The sequence below is a fragment of the Brachycentrus maculatus genome, unplaced genomic scaffold (genome assembly GCF_059751285.1).
Source record: "Brachycentrus maculatus isolate JH-2025_06_01 unplaced genomic scaffold, ASM5975128v1 h1tg000566l, whole genome shotgun sequence".
Classification (NCBI taxonomy): domain Eukaryota; kingdom Metazoa; phylum Arthropoda; class Insecta; order Trichoptera; family Brachycentridae; genus Brachycentrus; species Brachycentrus maculatus.
In genome coordinates, this window is record NW_028281308.1 from 40,924 (window position 1) to 64,140 (window position 23,217).

Below are 23,217 nucleotides of genomic sequence, written 5' to 3' on the forward strand. Positions count from 1 at the left end.
TATATATATATATATATATATATATATATATATATATATATATATATATATATATATATATATATATATATATATATATATATATATATATATATATATATATATATATATATATATATATATATATATATAAATATAGGTATATATAATGTGAAAATAACTCCTGTAATAAGAACATTCACATTCATTCAAAAACTTTAGAATAGATGTCTCTAGTGAAATTCTAGTAATTCAAGAACAATGTTCCAAAATGGGTAGTAAATAAATAAATAGAACTTCCAAGAATTTGAGTAGTGTGGTTGTCAATAATGGGTAGAATTGGTGAATGTTACACGTGTGTAAAGTGACCACTTTAACCAGCATATGACGGTCGTCAGCCCCGTAAATGCCCTGACTTTCATATTCTTCTTCATCTTTGGTGAGATGTCTAAAAATAATGTGAAAAATAAATCCTGTAATTGGAGATAATCCAGATTTTTTAAATATTTGGACACACTCAAAATGTTGTAAATAAATTATCTGGTCAAATTATAAGCTTAAATAATTTTATTTATATTTTATATTTTTAAACAGTGTTCTTTAAGCATGGACGTACGACTTTCATTGGTAATCAATCTTCTAATGAGTACAAAGAGAGAGGTGATGCGTGAATATCATCATATAATACCTTCACCTCAATATCACCATGAAAAATGACCAAAACATGATATCTCAAAGCATTTAAAATAAAATAAAAATACAGGTTTTTAAAAATATTCTTTATTCACACAATTTTATTATTCTTCCATTTAAAATAACAATAAATAAAATTAAAAAAAAAACACGCAAGGTAGCGTACAATATGGCCAATCATCCAAAAACAGTTACGAATGGGGTGCCTCAGGGATCGCAATTAAACCCCCTCATTGCTCCGTCTAAAATTAACTAACTAACTAATTGTCATGCTGGTTCCCCGTACGGTAAGGCAGAGAGGATGAATCACCCCTATTTTCAACTGCTTCAACTGTCAAAATTAATCTATAATTACCAGAAATGGATGTCATTGGAATAATAGTAGAGGAATCGATAATCAATTTGCAAGGATCGCGCGAGGGAACAAATTATTATGACTTTTGCTGTGACATCATGCTTGAGGACATCACAAACTGTTTGATTTAAAAACAACTACTATCCGCATCCAATGGTGCATAGGGCACTCCATCACATACAGTTTTTTCTTGAACGTTAATTAAAAGAAGGTAAGGTGATTAGACCTGCGTTTCAGGTACCAATTATTTACTGGCAAAGCACCCAAAATTAGGTGATACCTGATTCAGGTACCAATCTAGGTGATACTAAATAAATATTGCAGCGAAAATTTCCTATACATATGTTGTTTTAAAAGACGCTCCATGTACGGAGGATATAGTACAATAGGGCAATTTTGGAATGCCCATGTCAATAGAGTGGCCTGATTGCTTTTCAAGAAAAGAAGAAGAAGACCACCTGGAAGACCTCCAAAGTGACAGCTGGCGGTCTACGTCACAAGAGATGGATAACGGTACAGATTCGACGATCTATTAGAAGGAATAATAAATAAAAACAACCCGTAGCAAACCCAGAACCTCCAGCACTGTAGCCAAACGCACTAACTATTACACTGTGTGGTTTTTTCTTGCCTTTAAAAACATCGTTTGTATTTTCGTTATTTTTTTATTGAAAACAGGATCTATTGTGAAAAACCCCCTTAAAAATAAATATTACTAAGCTTTATCAGACTACTTGATATATTTTGGTGAAGATTTTATTTTAAAAAAAGGTCATTTTGGAGTGTCAACAGTTGTTGAGTACGTTGTAATTCATCCTGTATCCTACTTCGTTTCCTGGAACCGGGGCGATGTTGTCACTGTTGAAGAATACGGAGAGAGGTCCTGGAGGAAAGGCTGAAAACAAAAAAGGATAATTATGTATATAGATATAAGAATAGTCTTCAATGTGCAGCAAAACGATGTTTGAGAGATGTTCGAACTGAGAGAGCTCGAAATGATCAGAGAGAATGCAAGGGTGAGATAAGCACATTTATCATATTATTTTGTTGACATCTCAACATAGATGAAGAAAAATATGAAAGTCTGGGCATTTATAGGGATTATTTTACATTGTCTTGTAACATTCAACAATTCTACCCATGATTGACAACCACACTACTCATATTCTTGGAAGTTCTAATAATAATACATATCATGTATGTGATTGTTATCCATGATTCAGACCTCATGTACAAATACAGGAGTTTCTGCTCAATAAAAACAGCTTCTTCATCTCACCAAAAGATGTCTATTATGAAAATTCTAGTGATTCTTGTACAATGTATCGAAATTGGATCATGTAAATACTATATTAGGTTAAGTTCTATAACTATCAAGAATTTGAGTAGTGTGGTTGTCAATCACGGGTAGAATTAGGTGAATGTAATACATACATGTTTGTAATTACAATCCAGGATTCGGACCTCACAAACAAATCTAAGGGTTTCTGATCAATAAAGACACCTTCTTCGTAAATCTTCTCTTCAGGATACAATTTAGTATTATTTTTTTATGAATTTTTGAATAAATTTTGCAAGTTAGTTAAAAAATTGCTTTGCAAGAAAAGATCTGTCAGGAAGCCTAGATGTTTCTGTATCAGATCTGGGAATGCGGTGGGACAGCTTTCAATGTATGTAGATCTACACTTACAGGCCTTCTACAATGAAGTAAGAGAGCAAGCAAACAAGGCGTTGAAGAGAAAGAAGACGTTTCTGGAGAAATCATGTGGGAAGAGCAAGTTCGGAGTGGTGAGAAAGCAGCAGACAGAAGCACAAGAGGTAACAGACCCCCAAGAAGACTACCTAAACAATAAAGAGATAGCTGGTCTTCCACCTCCCAGAGGAATAACAGGACAAAGTCCTAAGTGAAGTAGAAGATAAATAATAATAATAAAACCCTTATCCGCACCCCAATGGTGCATAGGGCACTGCGTCATATAAACGCAGTGTTATCTTGACGGTTTACACATGAAGGAAAGGTGATCAGCCCTCCGCTTCAGGTATTAGTCCAGGGTAATATTGAATAAATATGACAGTGAAAAAATCACTTATATTTATTTTACCCCCCTTGGGAATCGAACCCGGGACCTCCAGAACGGTAGCCGAGCGTGCTGACCATTACACTACGGAGGCGGACTACACTTCGAAGTAGAAGATGAAGAAGAATACTTACAGGCCACGATGGTGTCCGCCGCGCTAGGCCCGCACCACTTGGAGCCGCGTCTGCCGTCGGCCGTCTGGCCGTCCGGGATGAACAGGTAGTCCCTGCTCCCGGCGCTGTTGACCACGTGGGGGGTGGCCTCGCACTCCTCGTCCAGGTAGTCGGTACCAGTTGCTGGATCCACGGCAGCCAAAACGAACCTGCTCGCAGTTAGCCTGGAGATGGAATGATACACGTTGCTTGTAATGACTGGATAAATTTCATAAATAATAACATATTTTGAGATTATTTTTTGACATCTCATCAAAGATGAAGAAGAATATTGAAGTCTGGGCATTTACGGGGCTTACGACCGTCATAGGCTGGTTTGAGTGATCACTTTACACACGTGTAACATTTACCAATTCTACCCATTATTGACAACCACACCACTCAAATTCTTGGAAGCCCCGTAATTGCCCAGACTTCCATATTCTTCTTCATCTTTGATGAGATGTCAAAAAATAATATGAAAATAACTCCTGTAATTGGAGATAATCCAGATTTTGTGAACAAGTATTTGGACACACTCAAAATGTTGTATATATATTTTGAGAATGCAAAGCTGAGATAAGCATTGTTCATCATATTGAGAAAGGTGTGTTGAGATCGTTAGGGCATATGGATCGAATAGATATATTTTTATTAATTCATTCATTCAAACCCTTATCTGCACCCTAATGGTGCATAGGGCACTGCATCACATAAATGCAGAGTTATTTTGATCGTTAACAAACGAAGGAAAGGTGATCAGCCCTCCGCTTCCGTTACCAGTCCAAGGTAATATTGAATAAATATAACAGTGAAAAAAAAACACTTATATTTATTTGACTCCCCCTGGGAATAGAACCTGGGACCTCCAGAACGGTAGCCGAGCGTGCTGACCATTACACCACGGAGGCTGACATTAAACTGTATCAAAACCTAGCAATGTTTCAAGCTTGAATTCCTGATTACTTGACCCTTCACTGCATAGTGAATCAAATTTGTTATATACCCAAAAGTTGATTTTAAAACGGCCTTAAAATATAAGCAACCATTCTTTGTTGTTACAGATAAGATTTTTTTATTTTTTTATTTTATTCATTTAATATATTGACATTTTTATTTATAACAAAATACATTTGAATCATTTATACATATGGAGAACTTTTATATTTCGATTCGCTGTGCCTCTCCATAAAAGAGTCTGTGCTCTTGTGCTTAGAGAGGGACTTACACTCGTGGTTTAATGTTATATAATAAAAGATATAATAGTTTTTTTTAATATATTTTTTTAAAGATTTAAAGGTATAGAGCTTTAATTTTTTTCGTAAGGATTTTTATATCATCCATTTTTTTTATTTCTTTAAGGAGTTTATTGAAATGTTTGATTGCCAAATATTTGAAGTTTTGCTGAAATTGCTTGGTGTTGCATTTTGGAATAGAAAAATCGTTTGAGAATCTCGATGATAAATTTTTTGTTAAATTTAAATAGTTGTCACCCTTTTGTATTTGAAAAACTGCGGTTTTTTTATAAATGGATTCTATATTTGGGACTTGAAATTTTTTAAATAATAATTTTGTTGGAAATATGTTTTTTTTTTCAAGATGACTTTAATTATGGTTTTTTGTACTATATTCACTGAGTTCAGTATGTTGTTGTATGAGCCTCCCCATGCAATAATGCCATACTGTAGTAGCGAGTGTACGATAGCATAGTAAACTCTTTTTAGGTTGTCGATGGTTAGTATGTTTCGGATTCTAATGAATATATAAACATTCATAACTCACTTATATAGTTCATAATTTAGCCAAAAGACGCGCTATAAACGCCGAAATAATAACTTCGCTTGTATCTCGAAGACAAACTGTCAATGCAGTCATGCAGTCATGCAAAAAAAATCGTGCAGTGAAGGGTTAAAATCATTTATAATCGAAATGTAACGTTTTTGGTGAGGATCTCCACATTTGTACTTACTTGACTCCACACACGTCGACAGATCTTCTGAAGCATGTGGCGTACCGCAAGTTCGCTAAGTAGGGCCCTCGTCCACCGTTGTAATTAAAGGACTCGAATGTTCCAGCTCTGTCGGGATAGTACTGCAGACATCCAGGAGGCGCTGGAAATATGGTATTTCAAAACTTCATACAAACAACGACATATCGCTCACTCCTTTCAAGAACGTCATAAATCAAAAATTGACAATTTTTAATTGTGCATGTTTTTGGAATGCCCAGAAAATGTACTATATGCCAGAAAAGGTGGCATATTTTTAATTTAATATTTACCCGCTACAGGGCAGAAAATGTTGTTTTCGTATTTTGAAGAAAAGGTATTGTTTTATTATTTTTTAAATATACTAAATATTTTTCAAATGAAGAAAAAACCTTCAGGTTTTACCTAAAAAGATCTGTTGCACAGTAAAAAGTTCAATAAGTGGCTTGTTATTTATTTTTAATAAATTCTTTTATATTTTCAAACTTTAAAAACGTTCTCCTGAATAATCAAGTTTTTTTATTTATGACGTTCTTGAAAGGTGTGAGCCATATATCAAAAAACTTGATTTTTCTGGAGATCGTTTTTAAACTTTAAGAATATTAATGTATTGAAAAATAAAAATCAAGCCACTTAAGTATATTTAAAAAAAATATAAAACATTTTATTCAAAATGCAAAAACAACACTTTCTGCCCTGAAGCGGGTAAATATTAATTTGAAAATATGCCTCTTTTGCTGGGATTTAGTACATTTTCAGGCATTCCGAAAACATGCACAATGACATGATAAATGACGTTGTTGAAAGGAGTGAGCTAAATGGTAATTGGAATCTCCATTTCTGACACTCTTGGCGGGTTTTTTGTTAACCTCTAAGCTGCTCGATTTCGAGTGTCAAACTTTCCGTCCCGTGCTGGATTATTTTACATTACAATATTTTTGACAAAAAAAGCATATTTGTGCCTATTTTTGTAGTGAAACTTTTGGATATCCATCATAGATGTTCACAGTACACAATACACTTTACTTATTATGTTTTTATGGTGTATTTACACAAAAATATTAACATTTACAGACTCGCGGCCTAAAATATGGCGGCTATATAGTAGACGCGGCTGTCGTATCTACGGAGCACGAGCCGACCGGAAGTATTCACGATAAAGTTGACACTAAATTAAAATAATTTTGATATTTTATGACAATAAATCAAAGAGAACTAATTCATCCATGCCCCGAACCAAATTTAAGAGCAAAAAATTATCCATACGTGTTGATATAAGTACGTAAAGTTGAAAAACGACTATGCATGCGATCCGCAGTCAACGGTACTTCTATAAAAAACGACAATAGATGCGATCCGCAGCTTACGGGTTAGTAAAATAAAAGTTAAAATATTTGGCTTACCTATCAAGTATTCGTCGTTGGTTGTGGTTCCGAAATAATAGTTCCTGGCATGTCTGTCCTCGCCGTGTTCCCCATCAGACTTTCCTTCAATACCAAACGTCGGCGCAAGCCCCAATAATGGCTTCACGGGATAATTCGCGGCAATGACGTCGAAATATGACGGTTTGTATTGGAGTCTGAAATCACCACAAGACAAACAGAAGACATGAGAAATTGCTTAAATGTTGCTCACTCCTTTCAACAACGTCATAAATCAAAAATCGTCAATTTTCAGTTGTGCAAGTTTTTCGAATGCCCAGAAAATGTACTAAATTCCAGCAAAATCTGCATATTTTAAACTTAATATTTACCCGCTACGGGGCAGAATGTGTTATTTTTGGTTTTTGAAGATCAGGTATTGTTTAATTATTTTTTAAATATAATCCAGGATTCGGACCTCACATAATAATATAAAACTTTCTGCTCAATAAAAAGCTTCTTTTCATGTTTCAAAATTGGTTCAAATATATAGAACTTCCAAGAATTTGAGTAGTGTGGTTGTCAATAATGGGTAGAACTGGTGAATGTTACACGTGTGTAAAGTGACCATAAACCAGCCTATGACGGTCGTCAGCCTCATAAATGCACAGACTTCCATATTCTTCTTCATCTTTGATAAGATGTCAAAAAATAATATTAAATTATTCTGAAACATTATTCTTGAATCACAAGAACTTCACTAGAGACATCTATTGGTGAGATGAAAAAAGACGCTTTTTTACTAATAAAAGAATTTCTGCTCAGTAAAATAAACTACTAATAAAAGAGTTTCTGCTGAATAAAAAATATAATTGATTTTTTCACTGTCATATTTATTCAATATTACCCTGGACTGGTACCTGAAGCGGAGGGCTGATCACCTTTCCTTCATGCGTAAACGATCAAGATAACACTGCGTTTATATGACGCAGTGCCCTATGCACCATTGGGGTGCGGATAAGGGCTTTTATTATTATTATTATTATTATTTTGAAATTACTCTGTTTTTATTTTCACGTGTTGATGAAGACATCTGTAGTTTTCAAAACTAGTCGTGTTTACATTTTTAAACTCAAAAAAGTAGAGATTTTTCATACCCTAATGCGTTGTAGCACTCCAGCTGTTGGACCCTTATTCTCCATGACGGTATAGACAGGTCCTGCCTCGCATTTCTGTCCGCAATCTTCAGATTGATTCTCACAGCGCGGACGTTGAGAGAAGCGTTGACACGAAGATACACTTAAAACCACAATGTCAATTAACCCTCGATAACTAAACCATATTTCTAGATACACAGTAACTACACATTCGTCAGGCAGACTACGCAATTAAAAATGTGAAAAATATCAAAGGTATTTATTGAAAATAGTAACTGGTTACATCGCCCACTCCTTTCAAGAATGTCATAAATCAAAAATCGTCGATTTTCAGTTGTGCACGTTTTCGGTATGTCCAGAAAATGTACTATGTCCCAGCAAAAGAGGCATATTTTTAACTTAATATTTACCCGCTACAGGGCAGAAAGTGTTGTTTTTGCATTTTGAAGAAAAGGTATTGTTTAATTATTTTTTTAAAAATACAAATATTTTTCAAATGGAGAAAAAACCTTCAGGTTTTACCTAAAAAGATCTGTTGCACAGTTGAAAATTCAATAAGTGGCTTGATATTTATTATTAATACATTGTGTTATATTTTTAAACTTTAAAAACGTTCTACTGAAAAATCAAGTTTTTTGATTTGTGACGTTGTTGAAAGGAGTGAGCGATATGAGATGATCATATCATGGGTATACTGCCAACCTTCGGGTTTTACATAAATATTGAAGAGGACAAGAATGTTTTGTAAAGACAGAGTGGTGTGGCATTCTATCCTCTCTGCCTACTTCATCGGTTAGCTTAGTATCATATTAAACCTTTACATATAAATGGGTGTGTGGGGTGATGCTGATGCAGTAGTGGTTGTCCTGACGAAGAGACCCAAAAGGCGTGGTTTGCGTTTTTACATTTTGAATAGTAAATTGGCTTACCGTGTTGTCCACTGTTCTCTCCGCACAGATGAGGAATCACTTCACTGTAGGCGTGCAAGTTAGTGATTTCTATCACGTCATCGCGACACGAGAAGCCCTAGAAAACCACAAATTTATTTTACAAGGAAACAATACATTATACAGAAAGGATTTTAAAAAGAAAAGAAGTTCCGTGTCTGTCTGCTGTGCTGGTCGGGGTTGTGGGCGTCTGTGTACCGCCCAACGTCGAGTCGGAGTCGGATCTAGCTGACTTATTGAACTAAACACTAATCCCTTTCGCTGCCTTCACTGGGGTACTTCTAGAAAATTTGGTGATAGACTGACAATATTGTATTTATTTAGATTGGCAGTGACAGGTATATTGAAAGCTTTTAAATGTAAATTTACAGTATCGGGATACAATTTTATATTGTTTCACATTTTCAATTAATTTCGCAACTTAGTTAAAAAAAAATGCTTAGCAAGAGCAGATCCGTCAGGAAGCCTAGATGCTTCTGTATCAGATCTGGGCATGCGGTGGGACAGCTTTCAATATGTACAACTAACTATTGTTAGATATAGATTTAGAAGGTCTGTCAGGAAGCCTAGATGCTTCTGTATCAGATCTGGGCATGCGGCGGGACAGCTTTCAATATACAGAAAAGATGGCCCAAAGAGGTAAATCCTTGGGGGACAGGGAATGGACTGATCCAGAGAGTTCTGAGGTGGAGACTATAGGACATGAAGATAGGAGTAGGCTGACCCCAGAAAAGATGGACCGATGATAAATAATCCGATGACTAAAGTTATAGAATTAAAATTAAAATATGGGGAATTTTAATCGCCCTGTTAGACCGGTTATATGAAATAATGGTAGTTTAAAAATATACTTACAAATTCACCCTGTACAGCCCTGCCCGATCGAATTCCATCCTGCAAAAATAAAAATGATATATGATGTAATTTTTAATTAAAAACATATATATCGTAGTCATACAGGAGAAAGTGACCCAAGTGCATTTCTTACAAAAACGTGATCATTGACTATTTGATATCTTACTAGCTTCATATTGCCCTGGAAAAAATCCCAAAGGATTTTAAACTTGGAAGTAAAATATATTGACTTAAAAAATGACTAACTGCATTGATGTTTATTTTCTTGCCAAGCAAGAATGACTTAAATGGCCCTCCTGAACATTTTACGTTTTGTTAGATGGTCATTTTCTTCTGTACGACTACGATATATGCGTATTTAAGGCAGTAGTTTTCTGTGCCACATCTCATTTTATCATTGATATCAAATAAACTTAACATTGTTAAACATTTCATTGTTTTTTTCTAAGCGTTTCATCCATATAACGTACAAATAATTCGAAAACACAATTTCAGAAACAGCAAATGAAAAATGGAAGAGGGCATAGAAGTGATCCCTGAGGAGCACCCGCAAGAAATTGTGTCCTAATTAAAAATGAAGGTATCTTTCTTAAGAGGTATAATTTTCGTAATATAAAACGCAAATTTAAAACTCAACAGGCTCAAAGGCTGTCTTAATATTCATGGGGTATGTCAGGAAGCCACTAGGCTTCTGTATCAGATGGAATGCGGTGGAGCAAATTTCAATGTCTTAAGATTCACATATGAACCCAGTGAATATAAATATGTATTTACATTCAGCCTCCGTAGTGTAATGGTCAGCACACTCAGCTACCGTTCTGTAGGTCCCGGGTTCGATTCCCAGAGGAAAGTCTAATAAACATAAGTGATTTTTTCACTCAAATATTTATTCAATACTACCCTGGACTGGTGCCTGAAGCGGAGGGCTGATCTTTCCCTTGTGTGTTTACGATTAAGATAACACTACGTTTATATGATGCAGTGCCATATGCACCATTGGGGTGTGGATAAGGGTTCGCATGATTTGCATTATGTCACTTTTTGTAGTCGACTTATCTTTTTTGAACTTTAAAAACAAACTATTGTCCTGACGAAAACGGTAGACATAAAAATCATGGTGGGTGGTTATATACTAATATTATTAACATTTTTGTAAAAAAATAATAAGTTTTATCAATAATATATTTAGATAATTTATACAGCGCCATTTTCTAAAAAAATAACATTTCAAGGGCGTTTAAGTAATGATGAAGGAATGCCTTACATTTTCATCTCTTTCTCGCTCAAACTCTTTTGCGAGTTTTTCTACATCTTCTAAGGTAACCTTCTCATCTACGGGGGGTTTCTTGTCGTTTGAAAACTTAGGAGGAATTCTTCTCATCCCATCATCTCCTGTATCCTGTAAAAATTCCATGTACAATTAATAGTCATTCAATATATGTACAATTAATAGTCATTTAATATACAATTAATAGTCATTCAATATATAATTAACAGTATTGAAATATACAATATATTTGAAGGGACATGACTGCGTAGCTAGCTAGTTGTCACTCAAATTATGAGAGCTATGGGTAGTCATTTCAATTTTGATTACTGGTATATCTGGAATGAACCATGATTTATACACAGTGTATCCAAAAATACTTCACAAATCTGGATTATCTCCAATTAGGATATATATATATATAATACCTGATGACCTTTTCTTCTAATCAATATTAATGCTAATTTCGTTAAAACATAACGAAACGAGTAACGTTTATATCGATAGTATAATAAATATTATCTTTATTTATATATATATATATATATATATATATATATATATATATATATATATATATATATATATATATATATATATATATATATATATATATATATATATATATATATATATATATATATATATATATATATATATATATATATATATATATATATATATATATATATATATATATATATATATATATATATATATATATATATATATATATATATATATATATATATATATATATATATATATATATATATATATATATATATATATATATATATATATATATATATATATATATATATATATATATATATATATATATATATATATATATATACATATATATAAATATATATATATATATATATTTATATATATTTAAAAGTAAATAAGTAATATTAATATAAATTGTGTGCATGTTTAACCTCAGCTCGTAACGCATGTATGTGCAGAAACTTTTAGTGCATGTTGGTCTTCGGATCGACCAAAAATCGCATGTGTTAAACATTTTGTGTAGTTTTGAGTGTGTAAATGGTGCTATGGTGGTGAAGAATGGTATGTTTGCATGCTGTGGTAGTGATTGTCCTGACGAAGAGACGGGTACGTCTCGAAACCGGTAGACATAAAAATCTCGGTGAGTGGTTACATACTAATGTAAATAAAAATAAAATAATTTTAAAAAATAATAAAAGTAATATATATATATATATATATATATATATATATATATATATATATATATATATATATATATATATATATATATATATAAGTTTAATGCTTATAAACATGCAAGTTTGATGTGTCCAAATATATAAATTGGATGTATTTAAGTAGGTTAAATACAATGAATATAAATTTATAAGTTTGATGATTATAAACATACAAGTTTGATGTATACAAGTATATAAATTTGATATACCATATATAAGTGTTTGAGTAAAATTAATATAAATATATAACCTTAGGCTGTGATTTGCGTTCCGGAATTCTTCCGGGGTCCTGTAAAAATAGTCATTCAATATACAATCCCAAATATATACGAGGAGACATGACTGTGTAGCTAGCTGGTTGTGGCTCAAATAGTGACTCTATATGGGTAGTCATTTCAATTTTGACGACTGGTATACTAGAATAAACCAAGATTTATACACAGTGACTGTTATGTATGGTATATAAATGTTATATGTATGTATAAGTGTCATGAAATAAATTTATAATATTATTTTTTAACATCTCGACCTTGGTTGATAATAATATCATAAATCTTGGCATTGGTGGGTCTCTGCAAAAAAATGTTCTAAATATGTAAAAATTGTGATATATCTGTGGTCTTACGTTAGGCCTTTAAATGCCCAGACCTCCATATTCTTCTTCGTCTATGTTGATATGTCGAAAAATAACTCCTAATTAGAAATAATCCAGATTTGTGAAAAAGTATTTGGGCAAAATAAAAACTTTGTTAATAAATTTATTAGTTTAATGAATGTAAATATGTATGAGTTTGATGTAAACAAGTACTTATATAAATTTGATAAATATAAGTTTATAAGTATGATGAATATAAATTTATAAGTTTAATGATTATAGATATATAAGTTTAATGTATATAAGTACATAAGTTTGATGAATATTGTACAAATTAAATGTATCGCTCACTCCTTTCAACAACGTCATATATCAAAAAATTGATTTTTCAGGAGATCAATTTTAGAGTTTAAGAATATAATGAAATGTATTAAAAATAAATATCAAGCCACTTATTGAACTTTTTACTGTGCAACAATTTTTTTAGGTAAAACCTGAAGGTTTTTTCTCCATTTGAAAAATATTTAGTACATTTAGAAAAATAATTTAACAATACCTTTTCTTCAAAATGCAAAAACAACACTTTCTGCCCTGTAGCGGGTAAATATTAAGTTAAAAATATGCAGCTTTTGCTGGAATATAGTACATTTTCTAAGCATTCCGAAAACATGCATAGCTGAAAATTGTCGATTTTTGATATATGACGTTGTTGAAAAGAGTGAGCGATATATTGGTATGAAAGTTTGATGTTTATATGTTTGATGTTTTATATATTCCAATTTTCATCATTAGTGTTTTTATTTGATGAATATAAATATGAATGTTTGATGTATGTAAGCATATTACAGTTTGATGTTTATAAGTTTGTATGGGCTGTGCCCTCAATTTGGGTCAGTTTCAATAATATATTAAGATATTTACCAAAGTGGGTTGGGACAGCGTCAAGATGTCGAAGTCGATTTTGATTTGACACACTCTAGGGTTGTTGATCTCCACGTTGTAGGAGCACTCCAGGCCGGAAGACTTGCTCGTGAGGGGAGGGTTCGAGAAGATGGCGTCCTTCGCTCTCGTCACAGTGTCGCATGTCTCACCTGAGAATCGACAACGACAGTGTGTACACATATCAGTCTTCAAGTCTTGCGTGTACCCTCATTTGTTACAATCGTCATATTCCCTTTTACAGTGGCTTTCTCGTGTTTCAAGTGTTCTCCACGGACCTCTGATGGAAGTGATCGCTTAAGCCAGCCAAGTGCTAGGTCGTACGTAATCCCTGGGATACTCAGACTTCTATTTTCTTTCATATAAAAAGGAACGATAGGTGTTTCATATCGACTCGAGAGTAATATACTTATAAATCATAGAAAAATATTTCCATAGTGCTGGAAAATCACAAATTTTAAGGAATTTATGAGAACTATTTGTATTTAAAAAAAAAAGATTTCCAAGGGCTTCTATTACCTCTTGGAAGACCTCTTTTGCCCCCCTAAGGATAGAGCCTACTAATCTAATTACTAATCCACACACATAGTGGTGTCCCGCAGGGCTCTCTTCTAGAACCATCAATTTTCAAAGAATCCAATGAAGTCTTTAATTCAAATTTGATATATGATGATTTGAATATGATTTCTAACTTTTGTTTTGTCACTTCTGGGATCTCCAAGAGCTTTTATCACCTCCTAGAAGAGCTCTCTAGCCCCTATAGAAAAAAGATATAGCCCACTTATCTAATTACTAATCTGCATACATAGTGGTATCCCGCAGGGCTCTCTTCTAGAACCATTTTTTTTTAATATTCTGTGGACGGCTTTATACCTTTATACCTTTATTGAGTGGGCCAAGGAGATGTTGGAGAATAAGAAGGCTCTTCGCAAAGGTCCTGCCAATATTTTCCATGATAAAGTGTTTATCAGCGAAATGAATTTGAAAATAAAAGAGACTGAAGAAAATTATAAAAAATGTTGCTCAAAGAGCTTCAGACCACTAAAAATAAATACAGGGAGCTCTGTAGATCAGACGCAATGAATGTGGACCTCACTTTACGGTTCATCAGCGTTTAAGCATTATTGATGTCTCCAATCAGCCCACATGTTTCTGAACATGTTTGGGGTCTTCTAGGAAATAAAACCAGACCCAATCCATAAGTGGTCAATGAAATCAAGTCTCCGACGATAGAACTCACGAGTGTTATAAAAGATGCTTGAATATAATACTTTATTGATATTGTGAGGTGCATTTTGGACTTACGGGCACAGCAGGAACTGAAGACGCCACAGTGGCCCACCACCTTCCCGCCCTGCCTGCCACATTCTGGACGAGTGAGGCAAACGCCTTGAGTTACCCGGTCTGTCCCGAGGCAGATCTCTCCCGAATCCAGACTGAATATTCCTGAGGGAAACGTCACATGTTATCTATGGATGGAAGGATCGACAGAGATAAAGAATGGAGGATAAATGCTGGGAATAGAGTGAATGATGCAATGAAATTAGCTACAGCAAACCTTTACTATATATCACAGAGGTAAAAAAATAAATTATCAAAAATAATATACATTTATTTATATTATTTTGAGAAATAAAAAGACTTTTATTTCTCCACTTACATTTTTATTAACCAACTAGTAAAAGTGTTTTGATCCACTTACATTTTTATTAACCAACTAGTTTCGGCAACAACCTGTTGCCCTTTTCAGGGTTTAATTAGTCATAAATTAAACCTGGAGAGGGCAACAGGTGGTTGCCAAAACTAGTCGATTAATATAAATGTAAGTGGATCAAAACACAGTCTTTTTATTTCTCAAAATAATATATTAATATGATCCACAAAGTTAATGCTTTCAATATTCAAAACAAACATTTATTTAAATCACAATTTTAAACATATTTTAAAAAAATATTTTGCAGAGACCAAGCCAACTTGTGTGTCTTGTCGGTGGAGTTATTTTTGAATATTTTTTTTTATTGTTTTTAACCATTTTAATCTAATATACACACAAAAAAGATAGAACAATTAAGAATGTATACATTTTACAATTTTTATAAAATTAACTGATCGTTAACATATGAAGGAAGGGCGATCAGCCCTCCGCTTTAGGTAGCAGTCCAGAGTAATATTAAATAAATACACTGGCCAACAATTTACAACTTTTATTGTGTAACTTACGTGAAAATACCTGATCATTATGCACTTTGCATAGTTGAATTCAAAAACGAAAGCACAAAAAATGTAGCACGTCAGATTTTTTAGCTATGGATATTTTTAATTCTGATATTGACTAAAGTTATTTTATTATTTATATATAAATATATTTAAACATATAATGCTATCATGTTCAATATTTATAAGTTAATATATTTACACTGTTACTCCATAATTATCAAAACTTTTTTTGAATTCCTTAGACCTTAGACTAAAGCATGTCTAGATAGCAACCACTTTTGCGGTTTCAACGTATGGGGTCCATACAAACAATAATATGACTGTAACAGCAAAACTTGACGTGATACAAGCTTGTCACCATATAGACTTGGAATAAGAACTAACTTAGTCCAAATCAGTCATCAAAATTTCAGTTACAAAATCATTGTTGCACAGTGTAAAATTTTAGATTGTAGAGTGAAAAAATCACTTATTTTTGACCTCCCCCCTGGGAATCAAACCCGGAACCTCCAGCGCGGTAGCTAACCACGCTAACCATAACACCACGGAGGCGGACAAATTGGGTTATATTTGCTATATTAAAAGCATTATTAACTTTGTGGTATGGTAATGTAACACTCTCCTTATCATTTATTCTTCACTTTATGTAATACCACTTTAACAAACAAATAAACAAAAGATTTTTTGTATAAATGTCAGACCGTAATAATTTTATTTTAATGATCTGATGATGGAACGATTATTCCGAAACCGGTAGTCACGAATAAGTGTTAACTAAAGTGGTATTTTGTAAAGTGAACGATGAATGAAAAGGAGAGTGTTAAATTGGTGAATTTTACACATGTCGCTCACTCCTTTCAAGAACGTCATAAATCAAAAAACTTTTTTTCAGGAGAACGTTTTTAAAGTTTAAAAATATAAAACAACGTGTTAAAATAAATATCATGCCACTTATTGAACTTTTTACTGTGCAACAGATCTTTTTAGGTAAAATCTGAAGGTTTTTTCTCCATTTGAAAAATATTGGTACATTTAAAAAAATATTTTTTTTTTTTTTTATTCATTTAATATATTTACATTTTTATTTATAACATAATAACATTTGAATCATTTATACATATGTAGAACTTTTATATTTCGATTCGCTGTGCCTCTCCATAAAAGAGTCTGTGCTCTTGTGCTTGGAAAGGGACTTACACTCGTGGTTTAATGTTATATAATAAAAGATATAATAGTTTTTTTTAATAAATTTTTTTAAAGATTTAAATTTATAGAGCTTTAATTGTTTTCTTGAGGATTTTTATATCATCTATTTTTTTATTTCTTTAGGGAGTTTATTGAAATGTTTGATTGCCAAATATTTGAAGTTTTGCTGAAATTGCTTGGTGTTGCATTTTGGAATAGAAAAATCGTTTGAGAATCTCGATGATAAATTCTTTGTTAAATTTAAATAGTTGTCACCCTTTAGTATTTGAAAAACTGCGGTTTTTTTATAAATGGATTCTATATTTGGGACTTGAAATTTTTTAAATAATAATTTTGTTGGAAATATGTTTTTTTTTTCAAGATGACTTTAATTATGGTTTTCTGTACTATTTTCACAGAGTTCAGTATGTTGTTGTATGAGCCTCCCCATGCAATAATGCCATACTGTAGTAGTGAGTGTACGATAGCATAGTAAACTCTTTTTAGGTTGTCGATGGTTAGTATGTTTCGGATTCTAATGAATATATATATGCATTTTCTTATTCGTTTTACTAGTTCATTAATGTGACTATGGTATTTCAAATGTTGGTCTATTATTACACCTAGATATTTTATTTCTTTTTTTGGACATAAAACAGAACATAAGTTTTTGCAATTTGAATCCCTGCAGTCACCATTGTGAATTGTAATTTTTATATTTGTCGGTATTTTGAGTTTATGGATACAAAATGGGATAAAGAATGTGAATTAAACAATACCTTTTCTTCAAAATGCAAAAACAACACTTTCTGCCCTGTAGCGGGTAAATATTATGTTAAAAATATGCCGCTTTTGCTGGCATATAGTACATTTTCTGGGCATTCCGAAAACATGCACTACTAAAAATTGTCGATTTTTTATTTATGACATTCTTGAAAGGAGTGAGCGATGTGTAAAGTGATCACTTAAACCAGAAAGCTTAAATTTAAATGTAAATGTTTTTCTTCATCTATGTTGAGATGTCTAAAAAAGAGTGACGGTGTTGTAGAAAAACTTCACTTCAAACCCTTATCCGCACCCCAATAGTGCATAGGGCACTACATAATATAAACAGTGTTACCTTGATCGTAAACACATGAAGGAAAGGTGATTAGCCCACCGCTTCAGGCACTAGTCCAGGGTAATATTGAATAAAAATTAGAGTGAAAAATTCACGCATATCTCGATCTTATCTCCTTGTGTATTGATCTCTTAATCCCGCATTCATTGTTTAATTCAATAGATCCTTTTAAAAACGATAGATAGAGGTTTTACAGTACATAGTTTAAGTGATCGTTTTTCACACATCGAACCAGGGACCTCCAGAACTGTAGCCGAGCGTGCTGACCCATTACACTACAGAGGCGGACATGTACATGACAATTAAAGGAAGGGGGGGAATACTTACCTCGTTTCTGTCTAGACACGTCGTCCTGCGCACAACTGAATTTAATTAAAAACGTGAGTAAAGTTATATGTATGAATTTGAAACCACCCATTTTGAACACTGGACCACGGGCACAAATGTATGGATGATGTTGTCTTCTTCGTTAGTCTATTAACAGTGAACTTGTGAGATAAAATGGCCAAAAAAAACGTTGCATCGTTTTTATAGCAATTTCCCAACTTGCCTCAGGGCAGAATTGGCCCTACGAATGACTTGTATGTACCTCAGATCGATGGGCTACATGCGCGTTTCGGCGCGCTAGAAAATCACTATCCACTTGTATTTAGTATTATCATTTTATTTTATTTTATTATATTATAAATATACAAAGGTGTTTTTTAATAACTTCCTTTCATTTCCCAAACATTTCTTGTCCGCCTCCATAGTGTAGTGGTTAGCGCGCTAGGTTTCTATGCTGGAGGTCCCGGGTTCGATTCCCAAGAGGATCAAAATAGATATTTTTGAGTTTTCAGTCTAATGTTAATACGACCCTGGACTGGTACCTGACGCGGAAGGCTGATTACCTTTCCTTCGTGTATTTAACGATCAATATAACACTGCTTCTATACGATGCAGTGCCCTATGCACCATTGGGGTGTGGATAAGGGTTAGAAAAGAAACATTTCTACTTAACACTTTAAAATTAAAAATGCAGTTCTCTCCAATAAAGAGACTGAGCTCTTGTGCTTGGAGAAGGACTTACAATTTTTTTACAACGTTTTGAGTGTGTCCAAATACTTGTTCACTAAATCTGGATTATCTCCAATTACATTAATGTTTTTCATTTTATTTTTTGACATCTCATCAAAGATGAAGAAGAATATGGAGTCTGGGCATTTACCTGACCAGAAACCTGCTCAATAAAATAATAATATATCCTCAATTAAACAAGGTTATTGGATTGAATTCTACTTTTATTTACATATATCGCTCACTCCTTTCAAGAACGTCATAAATCAAAAAACCTGATTTTTCAGGAGAACGTTTTTAAAGTATGAAAATATAACACAATGTATTGAAAATAAATATTAAGCCACTTATTGAACTTTTTACCGTGTAACAGATCTTTTTAGGTAAAACCTGATGGTTTTTTCTCCATTTGAAAAATATTTAGTTTATTTAAAAAAATAATTAAACAATACATTTTCTTAAAAATGCAGAAACAACATTTTTTGCCCTGTAGCGGGTAAATATTAAGTTAAAAATATGCCTCTTTTGCTGGGATATAGTACATTTTCTGGGCATTCCGAAAACATGCACAACTGAAAATTGACGAATTTTGATTTATGACGTTCTTGAAAGGAGTGAGCGATATGTGTATGTGATAATATGTGACGCGTTTCGTCTTATTAGAAAAACAGGTGTTTGAAAACACATGGTCACATATTATCACATATATGTAAATAAAAGTAGAATTCAATCCAATAACCGTGTTTAATTTTAGATATCTTACCAAAAAATTTAAAATGGAATTCCACCAACTGCAGTTACAACAAGTATTTGTTTTTTTTGAGATTTTATTTGAAAAAAACGTGCGTGTTCCCCACGATTCGACGATTACTTAGAATATTGGGCAATTTTTGGTAGACTGCTAGAACAGGTTGCATTTCTGAGTGGCAATTAATCTGATAAAACGTTACATAACGCCGCATTGAGCGAACGTGGAATCACCTTTAAGGCAATCGTAAACCCAGCGCATAACGGCGAGCCCTCTAGTCATTTGTAATAACACTCTCCTAAATCATCACTTTGATTGCACCTCTCCATACATGAAAAAAAATCAATTTAAAACGTGGATATAGATATCGGATCCATGATAAGTTCATGGGGAACTGTCACGAGAGGTGGTATCATACATCGCTCACTCCTTTCAACAACGTCATATATCGCTCACTCCTTTCAAGAACGTCATAAATCAAAAATCGCCAATTTTCAAGTATATCCCAGCAAAAGAGACATATTTTTAACTAAATATTTACCCGCTACAGGGCAGAAAGTGTTATTTTAGCATTTTGAAAAAAAGGTATTGTTTAGTTATTTTTTTAAATATACTTAATATTTTTCAAATGGAGAAAGAACCTTCAGGTTTTGCCTAAAAAGATCTGTTGCACAGTAAAAAGTTCAATAAGCGGCTTGATATTTATTTTTGGTATATTGTATTATATTTTTAAACTTTGAAAACGCTCTCCTGAAAAATCAAGTTTTTTGATTTATGGCGTTCTTGAAAGGAGTGAGCGATATGTAAAAAAAAACTTGATTTTTCAGGAGATAGTTTTTAAAGTTTAAAAATATAATACAATGTATTAAAAATAAATATCAAGCCACTTATTGAACTTTTTACTGTGCAACAGATCCTTTTACGTAAAACCTAATGGTTTTTTCTCCATTTGAAAAATATTTAGTGTATTTAATAAAATTATTAAACAATACCTTTTCTTCAAAATGCAAAAACAACACTTTCTGCCCTGTAGCGGGTAAATATTAAGTTAAAAATATGCCGCTTTCGCTGGGATATAGTACATTTTCTGGGCATTCCGAAAACATGCACTACTGAAAATTGACGATTTTTTTATATATGACGTTATTATAAATTTAATATATCGTCCTTGATGCATTGGGAACTATTTAGTTACAAACGATTTAGTGAGCAGTGCTTTAAAATATCTGACATGATTTTTTTTTAATAATGCCGGATTGCGGTCCCGTGGTTAGTGTCGCGGACTCTCAAGTCAGAGTTTCTCGGTTCAAACCCACTCTACCACAATTTGATACCTGTTTCTAATAATGAGCCGCTTAGGCTCACAGAAATAGTATGAAATTGAAATATTTGTGTGAATAATAAAAACGCAAATATTTTTCCTTTTTTCATAAATTTTAAAAAATTTATTAAAAAAATTCAACACATCGAACATTGACAGTCATCACATTAAATTACTATGAATGGCCGGGGAGGCGTAGGTGGCTATCTGGACAGTGATGCTTCCAACCCGCACACGTGATATTCATTGATCGGATAAGACAGCATTTAGATGTTGGTAATAATTCATAACCAATTTGTCCCCTCAAAGCTTCGTCGGAAGTTCAACATTATACTGGCTAAAGTCTTAAAAATAAATTAGAAAAAAGAAAAAAAATATGTATTTTATAGAATTGTGTTTGTGTGTGTGTGTGTGTGTGTGTGTGTGTGTGTGTGTGTGTGTGTGTGTGTATATATGTATATATATATATATATATATATATATATATATATATATATATATATATATATATATATAAATATATATATATATATATATATATATATATATATATATATATATATATATATATATATATATATATATATATATATATATATATATATATATATATATATATATATATATATATATATATATATATATATATATATATATATATATATATATATATATATATATATATATATATATATATATATATATATATATATATATATATATATATATATATATATATATATATATATATATATATATATATATATATATATATATATATATATATATATATATATATATATATATATATATATATATATATATATATATATATATATATATATAACGTGGTAATATTTTCCTTTTGAAAATTAAGTGTAAATAATATGTAAAGTGGGTGTATAATAATAAAATAAACAATGTGTTGCTTTGTAATTAAAGTTTATTCTTAATTTATCTTTATAATAATTTTATATCTATCTATCTATCTATCTATCTATCTGATTCTGACAGTTAATAATATTATCGGAAGTCTTTTGTTTTCTTCTGAGTGACGCATGCGACATCTGTTGGTAGAACTGTTTTATGTAGGTACTATTTGTAGGTACTTAATAAAATGTATGGGTAGGTACCTAGTTATTTTATTACATCTCCCCCCTTGGGGATGAAAATTCATAGTAAAATTTTCACTCGTCCTCCGGATCATCTTCTTGTAGTGAAGGGACTGGTATAAATTTAGTGATATGATAAAGGTTTGATTTTATTTTTTTGTGACCTGTATCAATTCTGTATATTGAGTTAGAATTTTTTTCAATAATTTTATAAGGTCCAATTTTTAGTTCATCCAATTTTTTTCTGTTTAGCATGTTTCCATTTTCCACATACACCATGTCTCCTACGTTGAATTCGCAGCCTATTCTATTTTTGTCAAATAATGTTTTATTGTAATTATGTGATTTTATTGTATTTTCAAGCGCTATTTTCCTGTCTCTAATCCAGTCATTATTAGATTTTCCTTGTTTTAATTCGTTGGGTAAAATATTTACATCTGTACCATATAAAAGATAACTTGGGGAAAAGTCAGTGACTGAGTGATTAGTATTATTATATTTATTAACACATTCTTGAGCTATTGTGGTCCATGCTCTTCTTTTCCCTTTTTCATTTATTTTGCATCTGATTTTGTTCACCAATGTTTGATTCAGCCTTTCATTTAGGCCATTTGAGAATGGTGCATTTACTGCAGTGAAGATTATTGGGATCTGCTTGTCATTTAAGAATTCCTTGAATTCTTTCGAGTTTATTCCTGGGTATTGGTCGGTGAGAAGCATACCAATATCCTCGGTTTCTGTTATTTTCATGACTAGTTTTATAAAATCATTTGCATTCTGAGTTTTCGAGGTTAAAATAAATGCGTATCTTGTAAAGTGATCCACTAAGAGATGTAGATATTTTTTTGTTGATCTTGA

At 32.2% G+C, this 23,217-nt stretch overlaps 1 protein-coding gene across 1 annotated transcript; it reads right to left on the bottom strand.

The window, feature by feature from the left end:
* Positions 1 to 1,812: 1,812 nt before the first annotated feature.
* LOC148301377 (uncharacterized) lies at positions 1,813 to 18,540 on the bottom strand. The gene is made up of 10 exons (XM_088273361.1): positions 18,450 to 18,540; positions 14,906 to 15,046; positions 13,583 to 13,752; positions 10,829 to 10,963; positions 8,692 to 8,788; positions 7,763 to 7,904; positions 6,648 to 6,823; positions 5,227 to 5,368; positions 3,240 to 3,442; positions 1,813 to 1,922 (listed from the first exon to the last, which is right to left on the bottom strand). The coding sequence occupies exons 1-10, from the start codon at positions 18,538 to 18,540 to the stop codon at positions 1,813 to 1,815; spliced, it is 1,407 nt and encodes a 468-aa protein (XP_088129487.1).
* Positions 18,541 to 23,217: the final 4,677 nt, after the last annotated feature.

Bases quoted from the DNA above. Each gene is read 5' to 3' on its own strand.
- LOC148301377 (XM_088273361.1), bottom strand. From the start codon at position 18,540: ATGGGTGGTTTCAAATTCATACATATAACTTTACTCACGTTTTTAATT. The intron at 15,047-18,449 runs GTAAGTATTCCC...CGTTTCCCTCAG, and splicing joins CGTGTCTAGACAGAAACGAG to GAATATTCAGTCTGGATTCG. The intron at 8,789-10,828 runs GTAAGGCATTCC...GTGGTTTTCTAG, and splicing joins AGCGAGAAAGAGATGAAAAT to GGCTTCTCGTGTCGCGATGA.